Below are 22,220 nucleotides of genomic sequence, written 5' to 3' on the forward strand. Positions count from 1 at the left end.
ATGTTATATGGGTGAAGGTGAAGAACAGGACGTTTTCTGGGGAATTAGTCTGGAGCCTGGGTCTTCCAGTTCCTTGACCAGGAAAGGATTAAAAACAGACTGCCAGAATGAGTGGTGTTATGACTGTATAATACTTGGCTTGCAAGCATATCTGAGGCTTACAAGCCTAGCTGACAGTTAGGTCTAGGTTTATGTTACATTTGGACATGGTTATAGAAAGTGGCAACATATAACACCTGTCACGTGGGAAAGGTCCTAAATGACCAGTAAATCTTAACCTGTAATGAGTACCATATGGCACTTCTTATTTGCAGCTGGAAAAAATCAGGAAGCCTCAAGAGGTTAGTGATTAGAGACTTGTGTGTAAAATTCAAGTAAAACTGAGACTTCCTGGAAAGCAAAGTGGCTTACTATATACTGCCACTGACTGAATGTCAGCTACTTGATGCTTGTGCCTCAGCGCTAGAGTCAGTTGCAGAAATGTGTAACTGGAGAGGTATAGATGGAAGCATACTTGAACCAAACCATTCCTCTATGTACTTAAGGACTTTGGTTATGGTCTCTATAAAAGCTAGAGGTTGGCTTGCATTCATGCAGGTGCTGTGCTGCCTGCTGAAGAGGGATGTATGGGGTTTTGGATCTCTCAGTTCAGGAACTTGGAGGCAAAGTGGGCTAGAAGACCACCTGGTAGATTCCGTTGCCTGGTAGTTTACATTCTGGTTTTAGTGCTCTTTGTACTGTTTAGCAGGAGGTGTAGTTGCCAAATTTAAATAGATGCTTTTTGAGATGCTACCTGTGGATGGCAGCATAAAAGTAGTACTTAATTTGAGTTGCTGTTAAAGGAAATTTTTGCAAGTTCATACAGTATTATGTGGAACTGTTTCAAAATTTGTGTTCATTAGGACAGGAGTACTTGGCTTCTAAGATCTTTTCAGTTCTAGATTTTAAATGCTTGTAAGAAGGGCTAGGCCACTCTCCATCATCTTTGGTAAGTCATGGGCAACAGGAGAGGTGCCTAAGGACTGGAGGACAGCAAATGTCACTTGAGCCTACAAGAAAGGCAAGAAGGAGGACCCGGGTAACTATAGACAGGTCAGCCTCACCTCCATCCCTGGAAAGGTGATGAAATAACTTGTTCTTGGCACTATCTAGGCATATCAAGGTCATTAAGAGCAGTCAATATGGTTTTACCAAGGGGAAGTAATGTTTGACCAACCTTATAGCCTTCTATGAGGAAGTAACTAGGTGAATAGATGATGGTAGGGTGGTAGATGTGGTTTATCTTGATTTCAGTAAAGCATTTGACACTGTCTCCCACAGCATCCTTATAGATAAACTGACAAAGTGTGCTCTTGATGGTCAGGTAGTGATTCTGTGAACGGCAGTGGAGCTTGGCATGATTATTTTGCTGTGTGTTCCACCCTGTAAAACATACTACACTGGAGTCCATTCTTTGTCTAGTAAGGCTAATAGACCACAGAAATGCAAGTTTTCAGAATAAATGAGATCTGTCTGTCATTAATTCTTGCCTACAGTTAAGTGCAAGGCTGGTAGCACTCATTAAAGCAGAGTGTCAGCAATGGTTTTTGAAGATAGAAGGCTTTGTAGAAAATGAAAATGAGGTTCTGAGAGTTGCAAGGGCTAACTCTTTTCCTTGTACTGCCTGCTTAAAATTTCTTCATGTCCTGAAGAGTTCTCAGACTCCCAAAGTCAAGCATGGAGAAAAGCAGTAATGTCTGGGATAGCAGGGAAGTTGACTGGATACCCAGGGTCGGTTCTTTCTATCCTCTTCTCTGGTTTGGGAATTGGATACAGAAAGATTCTGTCAAGCTGCAGTACCTGCTGATATAGCAGGATAACGTCAGTGCATTTGCTTGTTGCTTTCACCTTAGTTGTTAAAAAAGGGAGGTGGGAACCGCTGACTTCCGGGAGGTTAAACTGTTTCAGTGTAAGCCTCGTCCTGCTAACTTGCAGCCTCTCTGAGGCTTGCTAAGGTTGAGTTCTTCCCCTTTTCTTCTGTTTTTGAAACCCTGGTCAGCAGTTCAGGCATTTGAATAGCCTGCCTTTCTACTCCCCTTGTTTGCAAATTGAGTCTTTTGTGCAGCAGTAGCAGCTGTTGCATAGCAGGTCACTCGACCTGCCAAAATCTGTAGGTGAGTGCTTCTATAGATCTTATCTCTGAACCTTTCTTGAGAGTTTCCAGGAAAGGAGAAACTGTTCCCTGTGTTGTTTGCAGGTTATATGGAAAAATCGTCATGGGCAGATAGTTGCAGGTTGGGAATGGATGAAAGTTGAGCAAGCTTTTCTGCGTTAATTCAGTAAAGACTGAATATGAAAGCTGTCTGTGGTTAGACCATCAACTGGTCTAAGGAAAGATCTATTGATCCAAATATTGCCTTTAGTTTAACTAGAACCTGCTGTGAAAACCTTTACAGAGAACAATGTGCTAAAAAGCTGTAATTCATTCAGTTTAAAGCAGTCAAATTCGTATCATTTTGATACAAAAATATGGGCAGAAAAATTTCATCCTCTTTAGAGGAGAGTTGACATCTGTTTCTTGTGATACAATATTTTTAATACAGACATATTTGAAGCTTTGTGTGTTTTCTGAAGGTAAACCAAGGTTCTCTTGCTTATTTTTTTCATAAAGCAGCCCTTTGATTCCAACCAAATCATAGTAACTATATTCTAAGAAAATGTATTGATCTGTAAATTTTCTATATAATCAGAGCATTCATTTGAGATTTGGCAACAAGATTTAGTGGGTCTTAGTTATGTTTCATGTTATTACTATAAGATACTCAAGTGTCTAAACAGCAAACAAACTAGTGCTGCCCTTTAAGAGGAAAAAAAAGGATTGCTTATTCCTCAGATGTCTCAGATTCAGATTTTAACCTGCCTCATTTGTGTCCCATTCATAGTGGCCAGAACTGTGGCCACTACAGCTAAGAGCTTCCTCTACAAGTCTGAACAGATCTTTTATTGTGCCGACTTCAAAGAAAGATAATGCCTCAAGGTGTAACAGGTTAAATTACATGTCAGAAGTTCCCTTACTTAAAAAAAAAAGTTGGTCTAGAGCTTCTGCAAGCATGTTTTGACTAACATGTTAGACCATAAAATTTCTCTTAGTATCTTTAGCTAGGTGAGTTGAGGGAAATAATTACCTGAAAGCTATGTAATATTTTAATTCAAATTCTGCTTTAGAAATGTTACTATTTATCAATACAGTACTTTAAGGAGAAAAGAATGGCCATTTGGATTATGGAGCTGTGATGGCTTTTCTGCTATAGTTGACTTGACATAGATATTTGAGTAATAAAATGTTATCTGCAGCCATGTACTCTTGTAAACCCTAAAGAGCATGTACATGAAATCGTAATTAGAAGTCACAATAGCAGCTTTAACTCTGCTCTGTCAAATCCCTACAAAACCTTTTGTTTCTTGGTTATATTCATGTCTGGACAAGTGAAAGGAAACTCAGCTTGCTGAAGATAAATGGTGAAATCTTTGACCTTGGTGAGTAGTAAATCCTTAGCTAGATAGCTGTGCAGGTGTTTTGTTACACAGATCTCAGCAAACTAATAAATGTGAGTATGTTCTTCAGGACCACCACCAAAATAAACTTTATCTTTGTCTGCTTCAAACCTCAAGGCTGAATTTCTTTCCCCACTATAAACAGAGGTATGAATAATTGAGTTTGAGACTTTCTCATGGTTGCAGCAGAAGGAACACTGTAGCCCTCCTCATAGGGCAAAGGCTGATTTTCTGTATGGTGAATTATCTGCTTTTAATCAGAGTGAATTTCTAGCAGTAGAGTCAGTCTTCATATTGATACAACTATCTAATATTTATGCTCCCTTTTTCTCATGTTAAAACACTCATGTTTCTGGCTGACAAGCTCACATTTGAATGCAGTGGTGATGTTAGTAGCATTTAAGCAACTCCTGTAGCAGCTAGAATGACTGAGGTGCAGGATTTGCCCACTGTGTGTAAGCTTTACACTAGAAGTAGGTCTTCCACCATTGTCCAACAAGTAGCTGGAGTAAAAATTTTCTTCCGTCAACCTTAAATCATGAACAAGACCAAATGATGAGACATTGTGATTCAGCTTGGGATCCTGCAGTTCCACAGTTTTGTGTACTATAAAAATACTTAAATTGCTTCTCAGCAGTAAAGTTATGTGTATTTGAGCTAATCTAGGTTTTGTAGTTCTGGGAAGTAAGTTTTATTTTACTGAGTAAGTGATCTAGAGACAGACTTGGTGAATTATGAGGTCTCATTCATTCTTTTCTGGACTAAAGGCTTCAAAAGCATGGATTTTAGCATTATTAACACTTCCATTGTTTCTAACCTCTCTCCCTGTTCTCTCTAACCTCTCTCCCCGTTCTCTCTGTCAATAAAAACCTGGTGGGGTGATGAATGCTGTGTAAGAGCTTAAGGAGTTCATATTACTCTGGACTTTGCAGTTTTGGCTTGATAATGTATCTAAAACTTAATACTAGGAGGAAGTGCTCCTTGTGTTAGCTTTCTATGAGACTTGGAAGGAAATCCTGAAATATTTACTCTGTCCATTCTGAGGCTGAGATTTTACCTCTGAATAACAATAATTCGTTGCCTGAGTAGCTATATGGTTAAGCCTGCTGCAGGTAGTAGAATGACTCATAGGTACATCAGCCTTTCAGAAGCACTTCTGTTACTCATATGTGTGGAAAATTATGTGGGATTGAATTGCTATTTTCAGTTTCAAGATCCATTAGAGAAAATGGTCTGTGTGCTGTATGGAAGCCCACAAAAATTAATTACGTTTGAGTGAGTTTTATGACTGGTTCCTCCTTTGACCAGTCTAGTGAATGAGAGTCTTCATAAAACCAAACTAGCAAAAGGCTTGATTGTATGTGTTCAAATAGATCCTAGTAATCTGAAATAAGTATAAAAATACAGGACACAACCAACCATTGCTGCATCTGGTGGCTTGAGTGTATATTAACATTTTTGTAGCCTTTGCTATTTACTCTCTGCTCCTCCCTCACAAACTGTGGCGTGTTACACAGTTATATTCCTGTGATCAGAATGTGTTACAGAGATTAAGTTTGCTTAAGTCTGGCCAGCTTCTCCCAGGCCGAATTTATTTCGGTGATTTCTGTGCATCTCTTCCCTGCTGGAGGGAACCTTTCTCACCTGGTGAGGTAGCTTACAATGTTACGGTGTCAAATAACTGGTTCCCTTCAGGACAGCATGAAACTGGTGTGTGCTTGTTAACAGCAACAGATGTTGTGTGCTGAAGCTTGGTAGCCATTTGAATCTCTAAGCGAGTTTTAATACAGTACAGACAACACCAGCATTTAAAATCAGTGGCTGTACACAATCAGATTTTGACTCTTACTTGACCTCTTGCTGCCACCGGAACTGAGCCATCAAGAACAGCGTGTAGGCTGCTAGTACAAACTGCATTGCTGGGTAGGCTCGGTAATGTAGCTGTGCTCCTCTAGAAATTAAAGAGGTTATCAAACAGAAAATTCTGGATTCGTGATGAAGTAATGCATTGTGAGAATGTTGGAGTAAAGAAATTGCTCAGTCTGTAAATGTTTGGTGTTTCTTTGACTTATCCAACTGTTTGACATCTGGATTAAGAATTCATTTTTGAGCAATTTAGATTGTCAGAACTCTTCTGATAACTTGCAAATTAACCGTATTGATTCACCTACTGTGCTTCTGCAAGAGGTTGCACCTCTTATTAATTTCTAATATGTAAATTTTGAGCGCTGGCTTCCCTTCCCATTCCTGCAATCTTTTGCATGGAAAAATTATTAAAATATTGTTAAACTTCTATATGCTCAAGTACTTATACATTATTTAAGTACTAATGCATACTTCAGGTTTTTTAGATATTGCCTACACTCTCCCCTCCACGCACACAATTAAATGTTTAGTTTCCCTGCAGCTGTATGTGTGTAATGGTAAATTACTTCTGAAGCACAACTAAATTTCCTATCTACATCTTTTAGTTGTGCAGCTACTGTATTGCTTGAATTGTGCTGTGTCACATTGATTCTGACACATTAAAGTACAAAGTCAGGCTAACCTACCTAAAGCTATTAGCCAGGCGTCTAACTTTTATTAACTTGCTCTTAGTAATCAACGAGAGAGATTCTCTTTTCCCTTCACAGGTTTGGGAAGTACCAAGTTGCTCTTCTCTCCAGGAATAGCTTTTATCTACTGGGTGTTTTTTAGAAATATTTTGTCCAATACTGTTGTGAATGACAGCTGAGAGGTGGGGAGGGGATATGTCAAAATTACCTTGTAACTGTCGTCTCTAGGCCTGATGAGTAAGGAGGTAAATGTGCCCAATACATAATTCAGGCTTGTAGCCAAAACAAATTTTGAGGATAACTTAGACTTATTCATTTCACTGAGCTGACTGTAACAGACCTGGGGACAAGAGTAAGGAGTGACATTGATTTCAAATTGAAAAACAAACAAAAAGCCCCACTGGTGACATAAAGCAGTTTTAATCAGTCCATGCAAAACACAAAAGGCTGAGCTTGTTCTGGAAGAATTATCCTTTGACCAGTAAACCAATACCATCCCTCCTTTTATATACTAATGAAAAGAGCTTGCTCTCCACACATGGATTCAATGGGGTAGAAGCTGTCAGGAAAATCCAATGAAAGGATTAGCTAAACTCAAATAGAGTAATTAGAGCCCTTGATTGTGTCTTGCTATGCAAAAGTCTCAGCAAAGGCAATGGCAGTGATAGTCAGTTTGTCTTTACAGGTATGTGTTGGGGAGTGGGGGAGGCAGCAGGAATATAGTAGGTGACCAGCTCTTGTGATCAAGCCATAACTCACTATTGCATCCAGTGTTTTTTGTCCTATTCTCTGTCACATAGGACATTGTGTTCTACTTTCCAGAGCTAGGAATTGAACTACTGCTGGAGGCTTCTGGCTGCCTAATACAAAGAAGGTGACTAGTTCTCTTGTGTGTAACAAATGCACCAAGTGTAACTTAAGAGTTCCACTGAGGTTTGGAGTATTTTAATAATCAGAACTAGTGATGATAAAGCTGTTGCAAAGGGCAAACTAGTGATCGTAGCCATCAGTCTTGCTCTTAATGCAGGTTTTTTCCATGTTTGAAATGTTGTAGTCATTTTATCTTCTCTTTATTTGAGGTGTAGGTAACTTGCTGCTCATGTGCAGGAGAAATTCCAAGAGTTACTATGCATAGTATGAAGCCTGAATTTTCCTTGTATTATTATGAGATAAATAATTAATTCTATGACATCAGAAATCTCTAGCCTGCAGTTACTGAGCAGCTTTCAAGCTTGTACTAACTTGTTATGTTGTATGCATTCTTCTGCAGCACAATTCTTCTGCCTGCTTTCCCAAGTAAAAAAGTCCTTGAGATTATTGAAAAGTCTAAACAAGAAGAAAGTTTTCACTTAGAATAGGTTATTATGCTTTTTTCTGTGCCACTATGTTTTTCTTTGTTTTTCATGCCATACTCTAGTATGACCTAGAAGTGGCATGAATTGATCTTGATATAGTACAAATTCTGAGGGCTTTCTGTATTCAACCCGTTTAGCTAAAAAAAAACACCTTAATTTAGTGGAAATACAAGTTAATGCAAATAAGAAACATAATCTGCCAAATACAGCTTTTGTTCAGGAAGATAAGTGACTCTGCTGAGGGAATACTTCTTGATAAGCTTGTGGGTGAATAGGTTTTCCCAGGATTTAAGCAAAAAATTAATACCATTTGATTACAGTGAGTATTTGAAGAGTCTTCTGATTACAGGCTTCTTTTAGCTTCCCTTCAGTGCTACAGGAAGGACCATTTTTCCTTTTCTCCAAGTAATTGATCTTAACTGGGTATCCAAAACCATCTATCAAAAAGTGTTCAGTGAGTACACCCAGTTCTTCAAGACAGGCCAATTGTCTACATTAAAAGGCTGCTCAAAGTGTAAGGAATCCAGTCTGAATATATAAATTACTTTGGAAGACAACTACAGCTTAAAAAAAAACTACATTGCTTAAATCAAAGCATTTTTTTTCCAAAATTACAAGTAGAAAAGAGAGAAGAACTTTATACAGGAAGATGTAGACTCATCTGAAAGCTTGCTTTTTTTTTTAATGCCACAGTATTGGGAGGGGCACACTTTATCATCAGCATCAAGTCCATCATTATTTATTGACAGCATATGCAGGAAAGGTGCTTGCTTGTTAGCTCTTTCAAAATTGGCAAAGTAAATACCTGATTTTAAACAAGCTGACTTAGAGAATATTTCTCTTTGCTTAATTTTGGGACATGCAGAGTTGAGAGGCTGGAGGAGGTATGGGTAAGTGCTGGGACTTGAGAGAAAAAGGCTTCAGGGGAGAGGGTGTGAATCCTATGACTGTTGTCTTGCTACTTAGGTGGGTGTAGCAAAGATGGGGCCAGGTTCCTCTCATCCTTCATATAAGGACAGAGGCAATGAATACAAGTTGCAACACAGGGAATTCTGGTGAGATTTTGGGGAAAAATCTCACCATAAAAGCAGTCAGGCATTAGATCAAGGGCCTAGAGACAGGCTGTAGGATCTCCACTGCTATAGTTACTCAACCTGCAACTAGACAAAGGGTTGTGCAACCTGCCCTAAGTTGCCCTGCTTTTAGTGATTCCTTTTTATACGAAATTATTTCATTCCATTTTTAGTTGAAATTTTCTTGTGTACTCTTGATGTTGACAGGAGTGCTGTTGAAGGTATGTTAGCAATAATGTAATTTTCTGCTGTTTTTCTGTAGAGATACGGTATATTAAAGGATAGGGACTGAGTTTCACTGGCTAAAAACTCACCTTCATAAAACTGTGTATCAAACTTATTTTGTGAAGGGACAATGTAATCCATTTCTTCCTGTTCACCCCAACAGTTCTCTTATACCTGAAAACTCAGGAAATTTGTTAGAAACATCTTCTGGAAGCTGTGAGGAAGACCAATTTAGTCTCTCTTATTCCATAACCTAAATAAATCCTCCTTATGTTGTGTAGGGTCTTCATCATGCTTTCTGTGGATGTGTTATTTTAGCCTGTGTTTTATCACAGTACAGTTCAGTAGTTTTTAGTGAGGATTGATACTTCATTTTTCTTCCCCCTGCCTCTTGGAGGCAGCAAAGATTTGAATATAGTTCTCACTGTGCTATCTTTGTAGTAAGAACCCAGCCCTGCTGCCCAGGGCGCTGGGTAACTTGCTGTTTCTTTGTGTTACATTTGTACCGTGAGGCAAGAAAATATTGCATGTAACTAAGGTTAATCCCTTTTAAATGAAGCTTTGTTAATGGGATTAATCCTAAAACTGGTTCACAGGGAACTTGCTTTTTAAAAATCCACTCTTAAAAGTGAGAAGGATCTGATACCAAATTTGTAGGAATAACTGGGATTGAAGTGGAACATCAGGAGGACACCTGGCCAAACAGCCTGTTCCATACAAGGTCAGCTATGAGATCAGGCCAGATTACTCAGAGCTTTGTCCAGACTGATCTTTAAAAACCTGAACTGGCTAGTAGGGTTCACTTTCACTTGAGGATGTAGCTCAATAATCCCCTCCTGTTCACTAATAATTGAGTTTTTCATGTACATCAAATCAATAAAGTGATTACAAAAACCAACTGGAAGATTTGGAGAGATACCCTAGTCATGTTGTGTAGCACCATTGCTGTACTTAAAACTCTTTAAGTTCTGCCTTTTGCTACAAGATGCTTTTTAGTTGATCCTGTGTTTAGCTCCAGGTGAGTTAAGCTACTTCTGCATTTTCAGTCTGATGCTTGATAGTGTGTTTTGGCCAAGAGCCAGGACATTCCTAATGCCAGGTAGGTGATGGGTCATGTCTCTAAATGCTTCTGTGATAAATGAAGACTAGAATTAAAGTGTGGGTATACTTTAGATCTCCTATATCAAGTGGTTTCCTGCTTGATTGAAGCCTTGTAGATAATGTTCTCTGTAGATTACTTGGGAGAAGGTCCCCAAACACTCAGTTCTTCAAACTTAAAGGTATGTGCTGTATTTTTTAGTACAATGCTGCATCTGTTCTCAGGACAAGTTAAAACCTCAAATATTCCAGGTAGTGTATTCTCTAATGTGGGTTGAGGTTTTTAACTGTAAAATAGTTTGAAAGCTGATGACCAGATGTATTTTGTAAAGACATTCTACAAAAAAATACTCATTTTAGAAATCTCACTTCTGTAAATACATTTGCTCATCTGTGAAATCAACACTGTGCTTTAATGGGTATCTCTTGTTGTAGTGGAGGAGAGAATATAAACTAAGCAAATGCTGTATGGAACAGTTATGTAAAGCTTCATGAATTGAGCTTCCACATCTCTCTTCTGACCCCTTAATTGTTGCTTTCCTTATATTAGGGACTGTTGCAGGTGTCATGTCAGGCTTTCTAATGGAGTGTGGATGCAGCTAGATAAAATCTAGGTGCTTGGGTTTTTTGTTGTTTTATTGTTTTTTTAAAAAAACACACTTTTCAATAACTGAGCTGTGGAGGTAAGAATTAATCGTGTAGTATTTTTTCAGTAGCTATCACAAATACACTCTGAACCTTCAGTCTTGGTTAAACTCCTGTGCAAAATCTGACATCTACTGGTGGGAATCGTGATTAGACTGTTCTCAGTGTGGAGACGTGTTGAAGAGCCTGTGATTGAACTTTCAGTTAATTGTTTATTGCTTTGAGCACATGTAATGGCTAGATGACAAAGCTTTTTAGGCTTACATTTTAGACTGACTTTTGAAATAGTTTTGAAGACTTCATATATTCTTATGCTGATGAAAAATACCTGTTTTTTTCTTATATCTTTAAAGGCTTGCCATGGATGTACATCTGTATCCAAATGTGATTGCAGTGGAGTAAAAGGTGAAAAGGTAAATATATTTTCAATTATATTTTTTACTGGCAAGCCAATGCACAAACCACTGAGCTATGTGCCAGCTTCAGGTATCTAAGCCTTATTTATGGTAGCTCTTATTTCTTGCTCATGTCATATTTTCTTTGACTGTAGCATGGGCATGCACCAAAGAGCATAGCTCTTATAACAGTGTCAGCTATTGAGTCAGATTGACTGGTTCATCTGGTGGTGTACAGAATTTCACACCATTATTTTCTCAGGAATGGGGAATGATAGCAGAAATTTCCCCACCCATGTGGGAGTTAAAAAAGAAAAATGCACAAATTCTAGTGAGGTAGAAGGAATCCCTATTTACCAGCTAGTTAGTGTGGACAAGCTAAAGTGTGGATTGTATGATAATGGCTGTGTTAGTAATGCTTCAGTGGGAATTTAAAACCAGAGGGACTGTGGGTTGCTCTCCCCCTCTCCTTGCATTTTCTGCTCATAAGTAGTTGGTACTCAATGTGTTCTGAACTTGTACTGTTTCTTACCTTGTAACTTTTATAGCTAAGGCTATTGCTGTGCCTGTCTTTCTAGCTGGACTGTGAAAGCAACATAGTTCAGATGCAGCTTTACCAGCATGCGTAGCTATCACCTAAGTAAGCAGCTAGTTCATGGCCAAGCATTTATTCTCAGATCAAGCAGAGCAAAATCCAGCACTTGCCTGAATTGTGCCTTTTCTCAAATGCAGGAGCCTAGTTGTAAGTACATTGTGGTTAAATAGTTCCCATGTAACTGCTGTTGTGACAGGGAACGAATGTGATGTGATGATTGCAGCGGGGAGAGGCTGCCTGAAACACTTCCCCTCTTAGTCTTGTAAACAGTTTGCTTGAGCTACAATGGAGTCTTCTTAAAGGTGTGAACTGATGACAAAAAGTTTGATAAGTGTGTGTTATCAGAATACCTTAGCAAGGCTCTAGAAAGGCTGCAGTGCTCTAGACTAATTTCTGACACATTTCAAAGGTATTTTTTGACATTGCATAAACAAATGTAACCTTGAATGAAAGTAATGCAAAATAACCAGTCACTACATTGGCACTATAATGTGCTGACACAGTTTTACTATTGGCTGAGGTTAAACAAGGCAGATGTCCAAAAATTAGATTAATACTTGATGCCACACCTACCATCCAGATATCTCCAGATAGATGAGGTCATTCCTGGGCATTAACTTGTTTTTATTTCATCAAGTAGATTCCCAATTTACATAGCTAGTGAAGAGCAGTATCCCCTGGAGAGCTGGAGAGCAAGCTTTCTGAGCTAGCATGGTCTTGGTTGATACATTCCTTCAAATGCATGTGGCTAAACCAGATGTATTTTACACTCATCACAGGGCAATTTCAGGTTTAATCTGAAGGCACTTAAGCATTAGGTTTACCTTCCCAGTACAGCTGTAGCAGGTACAACTTTGGACAACCTTCTGCAATTTCAAGTTGACCTTTTTCTGAACTAGTCACAGCTATTTTGTGAATTTGCTGAGCAAATGGTTGTTGTCTTCCTAGTGTGGATAAGGAAAACCTAGAAGTAAATCTTCTGGCTAAGTTAAATCAAGTCACTATTTCCTTCCAGTTAATTTTTTTTTTTCTTACAGAAAACTTTATATTACTGTTACACAGGCAGAGACCTTAATACATTCTAGTCCTTCAGTGTCATTTAATGAAATTGAGTTAGTCACCTTTATCTGATAAACAATATCTTTGTTTGGAGTCAGAGGGAGTTTTTTGTGCATGTACAGTCAACTGGATCATATGAGCCTTGCTCAAGATCAAGCTCTCGGGTGTCATGTCATTCCTACTCCTCCAGACTTCCCTAGCCAATTGTTAAGGAGAATTGCATAGGAGAAGCTCTTCCATATTTAGTTGCTAACCTTGGTTGGCATTTTCCAGAGTGAATTATAGCAAGTCCTGAGCAGAAGTGTGAAGTTTCATAACAAGCATAACATCTGACCAAATTTCTTTATAATGGTTCTGCATCTTCCTAGAAAATTCTTTAGGGATTGCAAATTGATCAGACTGTAATCTTTAAATAAAATGTTTTAAAAAACCAAAACACACAAAGTAAACAGCTTCACCTATGTTAAGACTGCTATGTGTCCTTTTTTGTGTAAGTATATCTGAGTCCTCTTAAGGAAGGGGGCTGTTTCTGAAATCCCACTTAACTGATAGATATGAAGCGAGTTTCCATCCTTAGTGTGGAAGATTCATTTTGAAATCTGGAAACTGTGATTTATTTTCCTCCTAAATCAAGGTAAACACAGCATAATCCTGAAGCATGCCAGTGTTTTTTTTGTTTTGCTTTTAAACAGTCCTTCAGAAGTTTGCAGAGCATTATGCATGTTAAGTAAAGGAACAATGAAAAGCAAAGCCTGTATTTTAAGTACAACCTGCTGCCAGTGGAACTAGTCTGATCATATGTGCACACATCCCATTATGTTAGTTGCCCTATAATTACAAAGCTCTCAGAACTTGATGCATCGATGGACTCAGCAGTTCAGCTTTGTGGAACCACAAGAGTTCTTTGTCACTGACATCCATGATGTTTTCTCTTATAAATTCATTGATTTGCTTGGTTTGGCTTTTTTTCACAGCCTTAGACTTTTTGTAGTCTTGTACTACTACAGTGTACCATTTGATGTAAGCTTCCAAACCTGATACTATCTTCAAGCCAGTTTTCTTGCAAATGTTACCATTATTCCAGTTGACTGTAAACTGCTACAACAACAAACTTCAAGGTTTTGCTCTGTATTTGGCACTTGACATTTGGTGTTTCTGCTTCCTTCTCCAGTGACCTCTGAATTAGGAGTCAAACTCCTTGCCTAATTGGTGTGTGAAGAGCATTAGACAAGGAGCTAGTTAAATTATCTCTCATTTGATTCTCATTGGGAGTGTGAAAATATACTTGTAGAACTACTAGAAGTTAGGTGTACAGAACCTGGTTCTGTACTGGGAAGACAGGAAAAGCCTTGTTGAATGTGCTCAGCTGAGCCCCACGCTTCTCTTCCACTGTTTCACTTCTGGCCCACAACCAGCATCTGCATCCAAGTTGCTGTCCACTTGCATTAAGTCAACTAAGAAGTGCTGCTTTGTTCAGCTTAGCAGAGCCTAATGCATTCCTTCTGAGACTAAAAGGTAGCCTTCTTCCTAAGCATCCTAGCATTACCTGCAGGATATCCCAATTTTAACAGATCAGGTAAAGTAATTAGAATTCAACTGTAACAAATAGTAAAAATATTTTTTTCTTGCCTTGGGGAGCCACAGCTCTAATTTAAGTGGCTTCCAAGCTGCCTGTAATTCCTGCCTAACTCGATGTTGTGAGCCAATATTTGAGGGGCTACCTCTGCCATGAGCCCTTATAGCATCAGTAGCATGTCAATTGTGGAGAATCAAAACACAGTAAGCTGTTTGTTTTGGAAGCTCATAGTGCAATAGCTGACAGAAATCAGTGCACTAAAGTTTTTCTTCCTCAGGTCAGGCCCACCTTAGTGAACTTAAATATAAAATGGTTAGTGTAAAATTCAAACATGTTTCAAATGGTATAATGAAGAAATGAGGATTTTACTGGAGAAGTCAGTAAAAAATGACTGCAGCTGGGAGCCAGTGTGCTGTTACTCACAGTAAACTGCTCAGTAATTAATTGGATCTGGTAAATATTAAAACTCAAGTAAATTAAGTTGCTACATACAGGTGCTTATAGGACTTGTTCTCATTTTTTAACTGGATGCTGATTAGGTTTGAAATACTGCTTGGTACTTTTGAGATTAACCCACTTTTATGCTTAAAAGCTAGCTAAGGAAATAAACACAATAGACCCGGCACATGGAGCAGTTTCTGAGACAAACCAGTAAGACTTCTAGATTTATGGGCTGGTTTTACCTCAGCTGAAAACTAGATTCAAAGATGCTGATAAGATCAGTTCTGCAGAGACTGGGGAGGAGGAAGGTAGTGGTTCTGAATCTCAGCTGATGAAGACTGAAAGCCAAGGGCTGCAGCAGACAAGCTGCATGCATCTTAATCACCAAGAGAGAATGTACCCCAAGACTATTGTGGTTTTCCTTTGAAGTGGTAGTACATGCTGCTGCTGAAATAGGATTTTATACCCTCCCATAGTTATGTGTTCCTGTTTCCCCAGTGAGGCTTGTGTGGCTGTGTTCAGAGCTGTCAGTGAACTGATCTCACTTCAAACAAGTTTCTCTGTAAACTTAGTTTTTAGCCTCATCAGTTCCTTCATACAAGTTATGTTGCAGCACCACTGTTTATGTGGCTGTGATAGAAACCTGTGGCTTAAAGTGGGAGAAACTTTTTCACAGCCCCTAAGATGTTGTTCCCCCTCAAAATAACTACAAATACATTGTGCTGTTTTTTATGAGCAGGGATATTGGTTCCTATCAATTCAAATTAAGTTAAATTGATTAAGAAGCTATTCTTTAGGTATTAGATATGGTTAATCCATGGCTTTTTAGAGGAGAACTTCAGAAGATACCAAGTTTACTGAGTTAACTGCAATATAAGATGTGCAACTGCAAAGATCGGATTCCAAGTTCATAATGTATGATCTCATAGAGGGTTGGTGCCTGAGATTCTGGCAAGAACAGCTTGTAATACCTGAGCACTTTAGATATTTTGCCTTGGTATATAGATACAAGAAATCCATACCTGTCACAAAGGAAGCATATCTTCTTTTTGGACTCTTTGGACATACATTCTTGGAGCTCCAAGTCTCAGAAAAAAAATTATCAGTATATGTCCTCAAGATCTGCATTTACTTCTGCCTCTGCTATGGTAAACTTTAGTACCAATGTGGCCCAAGTTCAGATTCTCTTTTCACTGTTGTGTAGAAATTACCAAGAAATAGTTAAATTCTTAGATTTTAATCACATTGTCAAGAATAATTACGCTGGTATCTGTGTTTTGTAGAGGTTGGCCTGAACAGCACTAATATGGCCCTGTACTCTGAAAGGTTTACAACCCTAGCAAATGTCTACTGACCATTAAACCTGGACTGTTTCATCTTACAAATGTCACAGATGTTCTGAAGAAATTGTATTTATTTTTAAGAGCATAGGTCATGTCAGGCGATTTCTTTATTGCATTAAACTATATTTTTACCACTACTGTTTGTGGCTGCCTGGTGTGTATCCCTCAAGCAACAGTCATGCTCAAGCTGATGGTTTTGCTGCATCTGTATAGCTGATTTGGGTCAAATGCATTGCCAGCTACTCTGGATTTATCGCTAGATGAGATTGGAATCTGAATCCTTGCCCATTCCCTAAGGAAATCATACTCATTTAGGTTGGAAAACTCAAACCATAAACCTAATGTTTCAGCATCCACCACTAGGCCATGTACCTAAGTACCACATCTACATGTCTTAAATACCTCCAGGGACAGTGACTAAGCCACTTCCCTGGGCAGCCTGTTCCAATATGGCAATGATGGTTTGTAGGTGATGCATCCTCATTCTGCTGTGGAAACAACCCTGTACTTTCAGGACTGGAAGATGAGATCTGAGTTAACAAACCTTTCCTATTTATGTTTATCTTCAGTAGCTTCTAGTCAGGAGCGAAAAGTATCCAGACTTCCTCACTTATGTCAATACAAGCAAAACTAGCTAGTGGCTGCCAGTTTTTTGCATGTACGAGAAGATATGTTGCATGCTACCTGTGGCCTTCAGTCTTGTTGTATCTCCAATGGTATGTCCCTTTTTGGCACTGACTTCTTGGGGAAGACTTCCTAAATGTCTCCAGTTTCAGTGTGTTCTTCTATGACAGCAGGAAGCTTTTTCCTGGCAAATGTGTAGCATTTGATCTTCACAAAAACATTATAGTACATGCAAGGTGTGCAATAGGAAAATTCTGGAGGCAGAAGCAATGTCTGAAAGCTGGTTTTGCTTGTGAAATCCTTCTGTAGACTATTGAAGTAGAAGACAAATTTAAAAACAAAACAAAAAAACAACAAACCTCACACTATAATCTATATTCAAGAGAGCTGAATCAGCTTGGTTTCTCTCCCTACCCAACTTTCCTATACTTAGTTTAATACGTTTCCCTTGGGAAGTGTCTGGTGTAATCCCTCAGCTGTTCCCAAGCATAGTCCTTCAAGTCATCTGTTTACTCTTGGGGGTGATTTGCTGGTGAACTCCACAGGAGTTGCTCTGACAATAGCGTCCTCATGCAAGGTGCCTAAGAGCCTTGAAAGTAGGCTTGGAAAATACTAATTTTGTAGTTTCAATAGTGCAGTTTATTAGCAGTGTTTGTTGCCTTTTGTATTTATCTTGCTTAACTGTTTGGCTTCATGTGTTTCTCACTTTAAAGGCTTTTGCTTCTCAGTTCTGTGACTAGTTAAGAGTGGAGGCCTCAGAGTAGCTGCAGTTTAGAGAACAGTTCTTCAGACTTAAATGACACACAAGGCCAACCATCTGCTGAAGTCTGTTCTAGTAACCATTTGCAGATGTGTTCTCTAACAAAAATGTGAAGAAGTGTGACCAAATTGAGATTAGTGGGCATTGTGTTGCCTAGCTAGCACCTGACACATCTGACATGTTTGTTGTATGCAGCTGTGTTTCCTTAGTGTGCAAATGCAGTTCTTGCCAGAGCTTGCTCCAGAGTTTGGCTCTGCCTTATATTTTCCTTATTGGGCACTCCCAAATTCCTCATTCTCTCTCCTTCAGGGACATGCTAACCCTTTCATATCCTGACTGGAGATAGTAACACTCCTCTCTGGTGTTGCTTTTCAGTTGGGGAAGAACACCAGCTGTATGGCTCCATGCCAAAGTACAGCCTGGTACTTTGCAAAAAGACAGCCTGGACCCTGACTGTCACACTGAACCTAGCCTCAATTTATGATACGCTTTCAGTGTTTCCACAGGGAAGAAAAGATGCCTGTGCTGTGTAAGAGAGCAATATGTGACCTACAGTAAAAGAGGAGTATGTTTGTTTCAATTACTGGGAAACCAACTTTAGCAAATCAGTTGATGAGCTCTCCTTTCCTATCCAAGGAATCCTTCCAAGTCTCATGGTATAGGTAGACCTAAGTACAGCTTAGGTGTTTCCTACAAAGTTGCAGCTCTTGCTTGCATACAGACTTGAATCTCATCCAAATGGTTTTTTTGTTTGTTTGTTGTTTTTTTTTCTTCCAAGGAAGTAGTATAGCAAGTACTGGAAAAGAAGGCAGGAAGAGAAACCCTGTTTCTTTATCTGATTTTTTTTTCCAAGATCTCAGCATCTTATAAATGTTTTGAATGCAAGTTCTGCATTCCTGTCCCTACAGTGGAATACAGAGCACCTACCTAAGCAGTGCGTTTGAGAAAATTAAGATTTAAGAATGAGACTTTATGCTGCTGTCATACTCAGCATATAGCTGCTTATAGGAAATAAAGGGGAGATGAGGAAGAACCTTAATGCTTCATTTTGCATGTTGTGCTCAAGGCTGCAGTTAGGTGCTTCTGTCTGCTTGCAAACCTCAGTCTTCAGTTCTCTGCTGCTGTCATCTTGGAGATGTAGGACTGCTGGTTCAGTTCTTTCATCTGACCAAGGAGAGCTAGGCAGGACATCCAAAGTTCCTAGAGAGTGCAATAGCTGGTAGACTGCCAGATAATAGATGTGGGAGCACTATTCCCATTCTTGCTGAAGCAATGAAAGAAAATAAAAATTCAGGAGAAACTGGTTTAAAGAGAACATATAAAAGCCTGTACAACTCTAACTTGATGATTAAGGTGCCTTTTAGGATGGAACATTTCTTTGGCAGTTCCTCTAGTTGTCTTGAAAAAACAACTGGCATTAATAAATAGAAGAATTTTGCCAGTTGGAGCAAAACCTAGGAACCAAACCTGTAGAACAAAAAGCATTCATAAGCAGTTATACATATCAGTTGATGTAACAGAGCTGTAGGAAGTACCTGTTTGACAGTATACCAGGGTATGTATACATGCCCCCCCCCAGGTATATTAATTCTGTTATTTCCTAACTTTCCTATACCATTTTAAAACGTAATATATACTTAAATTTATTAAATACAGGGAATAAAAGTAAATGTTATGAATTTGCAGCTATGCAAATTCTGAAACTGCAGCTAAGTGACATTGTTAACTTACACAAACAAGAGCGTGGCATATGATGGTGTATGGTATTCGTTACACTACTGAGGGGCTATCATGACTAGTCATTGCATAAATATTTAGCAAAATATGGTTGTTGCTTGAGAGTTTACAATTTTAGAAGGAAGTGACAGATAAAAGGAACATGAAACATTTTCCTTTGCTGTCTTGTGTCTGTCGCTATTTAGATTGTAAGTACTTTGAAACCTTCTATGTTCTGTATTTGTACAGTTTAGCCTACAGTGCATGAACAGTATCTTAGTTGCTTTTATATTACCAGTTACAATCTTGCAACTGTGAAATAATAAGCAACAGTCATAGTGTAGCAGTAATCTACACCCTTCTGAAAGTTTTTATAGATAGTGCAGCAGCAGTGAGTTTTCAGGAGATACTTAGTAACTAATAAAGCTATAGTTTGTTAAAGGAACAGGGGAGAGTTTCTATGTATTTAAGCAACACAGGAGAAACAGATAATTGAATTATTTTGGTGAACAAGTGACTTAAATACCTGATAAACATCCTATGAAACCTGTTTTAAGTGGTGCAATTAAAGGCAATGCGTATATGTGTTCAGGAATTTCTGTAGCCAAGCAGGTGAGATGTTTAATCAAAGTGTTTGTCTATCTGCTTGATTACTTCCCACAGAAATCACAGAATCATAGCATGGTTTGGGTTGGAATGGACCTTAAAGATCATCTAGTTCCAACCATCATGCTTGGGCAGATACCTCCCACTAGACTAGATAACCAGAAGGATCATACATTTTCTGAATTTTTCTGCCATCTATTGTGCTTTTGTCATGTTATGTCTCCACTATTCATTTTGTAGGGTGAAAGAGGATTCCCTGGCTTGGAAGGACAGCCAGGTTTGCCTGGATTTCCAGGACCTGAAGGACCACCTGGTCCGAGAGGCTTGAAGGTAAGTCCCCCAATACACTTGAATAGCTTGAAAATGCTAGGTAGCATTAACTTGCTTGTAGCACTGATGCTAAATTATGCCAGAATGCTTGATTATCGTTGGTTTAATAGTCAAAATCTTCAAATGTTGGGATATGCTATAGGCTTTTTTTTTTCTTGATTTGAATAGTTAAATAGAGCAAAAGATTTATCTAATTTTCTTGTTTTTCTACATATGTTTTTGTAAGTGCTACATGTACACTTGCATCCTTTCACTAGGTACTGCAGATTAAGGGTAAAGAACAGGTTTGGCAAGGTTTTGGAGCATAGTTTTATTAGTCCTTGCAATAACACACTCCATGGCTTTGCTGACTGATAAGAATGGTACTGGGCTGTCAGCTGCCCTGGCGTGTCCCAGCACAGAGGTAAATAGTTGTTTGCATCTGGTGGCTTTCCTGGGCTGGCTTTGGCTGGGACAAGGCAAATGAAGGCCTCCCAGAACCTATGCAGAGAGCACTGAGGAATGAATGTTCCTTGCTTTTCTGGGAGGGTTGCAGTTTATTTGCTACTGAATTACATAATTATGCTCAGATGATGCAATATGCTATTAGAATGTTGAAAAACCTTTCTCTGAATGCACTTATATTTAATATACGCAAGATTATCCAGGATATGCCATTTCTTTTACAAATGTTCACAGTATAAACTAAGAGGCACATTAGAAAGTACCAAATTATGTGATAAGAAAATAGTGAAGTTATACACTAAAATAAAAAAACAATTAAATGTAACAAGAGTGAAAAAGCAAAAGCCACTTGAATTAGAAATTTTAATTATATTTTTATTCCATAAATGGCTTTTTCAGATTTGTATATGAAGTTCTGCATTATCATAATAGAGAATAGTAATGGTACAGTATAGTTCACCTGTAATCTAGTATCTCTTGTTTTGCCCACAGGAGGTCAGTGTAGGACACTTGATGTCCTACTGCTTATGAGCAAACATAAATAGCTTTGATTTAAAAAAAAAAAACCAAAACCAAACATTTTCTCTAAGTCATATTTTATCAGCTATAACAGATGCTTCTCAATTCAAAGTCCAACACACAAAATAAAATATTTTTTAACCTTTTTACTCAGGAAATAACGACTAATAAAACTTTTAGTCCACTTACTATAAACATGCAGAAGAGATTTTGTCATGCTTTCAGTTTAATTCGCTAGAAAGACAGACTGCAAACTTGAGGGGTTGTTTGTTTATTGTTATTTTTAGGGTGATGATGGACTTCCAGGGCCTATTGGACCCAAAGGAATCAGAGTAAGTAACGGTACAGCTTTAGGGTGATACACTGGAAAACTGGGTAAAGACTGCTGGGCATTGAGTGGCTCCTCACACAAAATGTTATTTATGGGGGGACACAAATTCACCTAACTCTGAAAAGTAGTCTATCTAACAGCTAGGAGAGATTACTTTTTACAGGTAACATAAAATTGCCTAAGTAAAATAGTCTTACATATTACTTGTGTTACTTTCATAATCTCATTAGGGAGGGTAGCCCAAGTACTTATTGCATCTGCTTTGCTATACAGGACCTGAACATTCTGGTAACTTTGCTTCAATTTGTTCTGAAGTAGACATTTTTATGTAGGCTCAGCATGGGAGAGGTTGATTTCTCTGGAAGTCCTTTAAGTTTTGTGCCTTTGCTTTTTCTTTATGTCAGATCCTTTAGCTGGTGATAATTGGTGTATCTTTGTCTTCAGTGGGACATGCCCATTTTCTATACTATGAGTGTTCATTTATTTTCTTTATAAATTTACATGCTGTTATTTAGTTGTTCTGCATTGTCTTCTCTGGTTTTTTGTGGGTGTTTCCCTGAAAGAAAGGTAAGAACCTTGATAGCTGTCCCACATGGCATTCTTTTTTTACAGGTTATTCAGATATTTCTGGTTCTTTTATTTACATATGTACAAATAGGTCACATTTAGTAAAATCTTGGTAAATCCTTTTGCACATCCATTCCATACCATAGTGGTTAAAACATGTGGTTAATTTCCTTCTAGGGACCTCCAGGGCTTCCAGGATTTCCAGGAACACCAGGACTTCCTGTGAGTAGGAATGAACTATATAGATATGAGCCTGTTTCCTTTTGTCTTTCAGGCCTAGAAGAGCATCCTAGAAGCTAACACTTCTTTCCTATTTTCCACTTTAAAGGGATTGCCAGGACAAGATGGGCCACCAGGACCTCAGGGTATCCCAGGATGCAATGGAACAAAGGTGGAATATCTTTAAAATTCTTTAAAATGCAACAGTAG

The 22,220-nt window shown here is 38.6% G+C and overlaps 1 protein-coding gene across 1 annotated transcript in view; it reads left to right on the forward strand.

The window, feature by feature from the left end:
* Positions 1 to 8,425: 8,425 nt before the first annotated feature.
* COL4A5 (collagen, type IV, alpha 5) overlaps positions 8,426 to 22,220 on the forward strand; it is a 57,872-nt gene continuing 44,077 nt past the window's right edge. The window contains exons 1-7 of the mRNA XM_009997237.1: positions 8,426 to 8,499; positions 8,725 to 8,738; positions 10,774 to 10,898; positions 19,841 to 19,930; positions 21,181 to 21,225; positions 21,969 to 22,013; positions 22,120 to 22,182. Coding sequence (XP_009995539.1) covers positions 8,426 to 8,499; positions 8,725 to 8,738; positions 10,774 to 10,898; positions 19,841 to 19,930; positions 21,181 to 21,225; positions 21,969 to 22,013; positions 22,120 to 22,182 — 456 coding nt within the window. The remainder of the gene's footprint in view (positions 8,500 to 8,724; positions 8,739 to 10,773; positions 10,899 to 19,840; positions 19,931 to 21,180; positions 21,226 to 21,968; positions 22,014 to 22,119; positions 22,183 to 22,220) is intronic.

This window comes from Chaetura pelagica, unplaced genomic scaffold (assembly GCF_000747805.2).
Source record: "Chaetura pelagica isolate M959 unplaced genomic scaffold, ChaPel_1.0 scaffold344, whole genome shotgun sequence".
NCBI lineage: Eukaryota > Metazoa > Chordata > Aves > Apodiformes > Apodidae > Chaetura > Chaetura pelagica.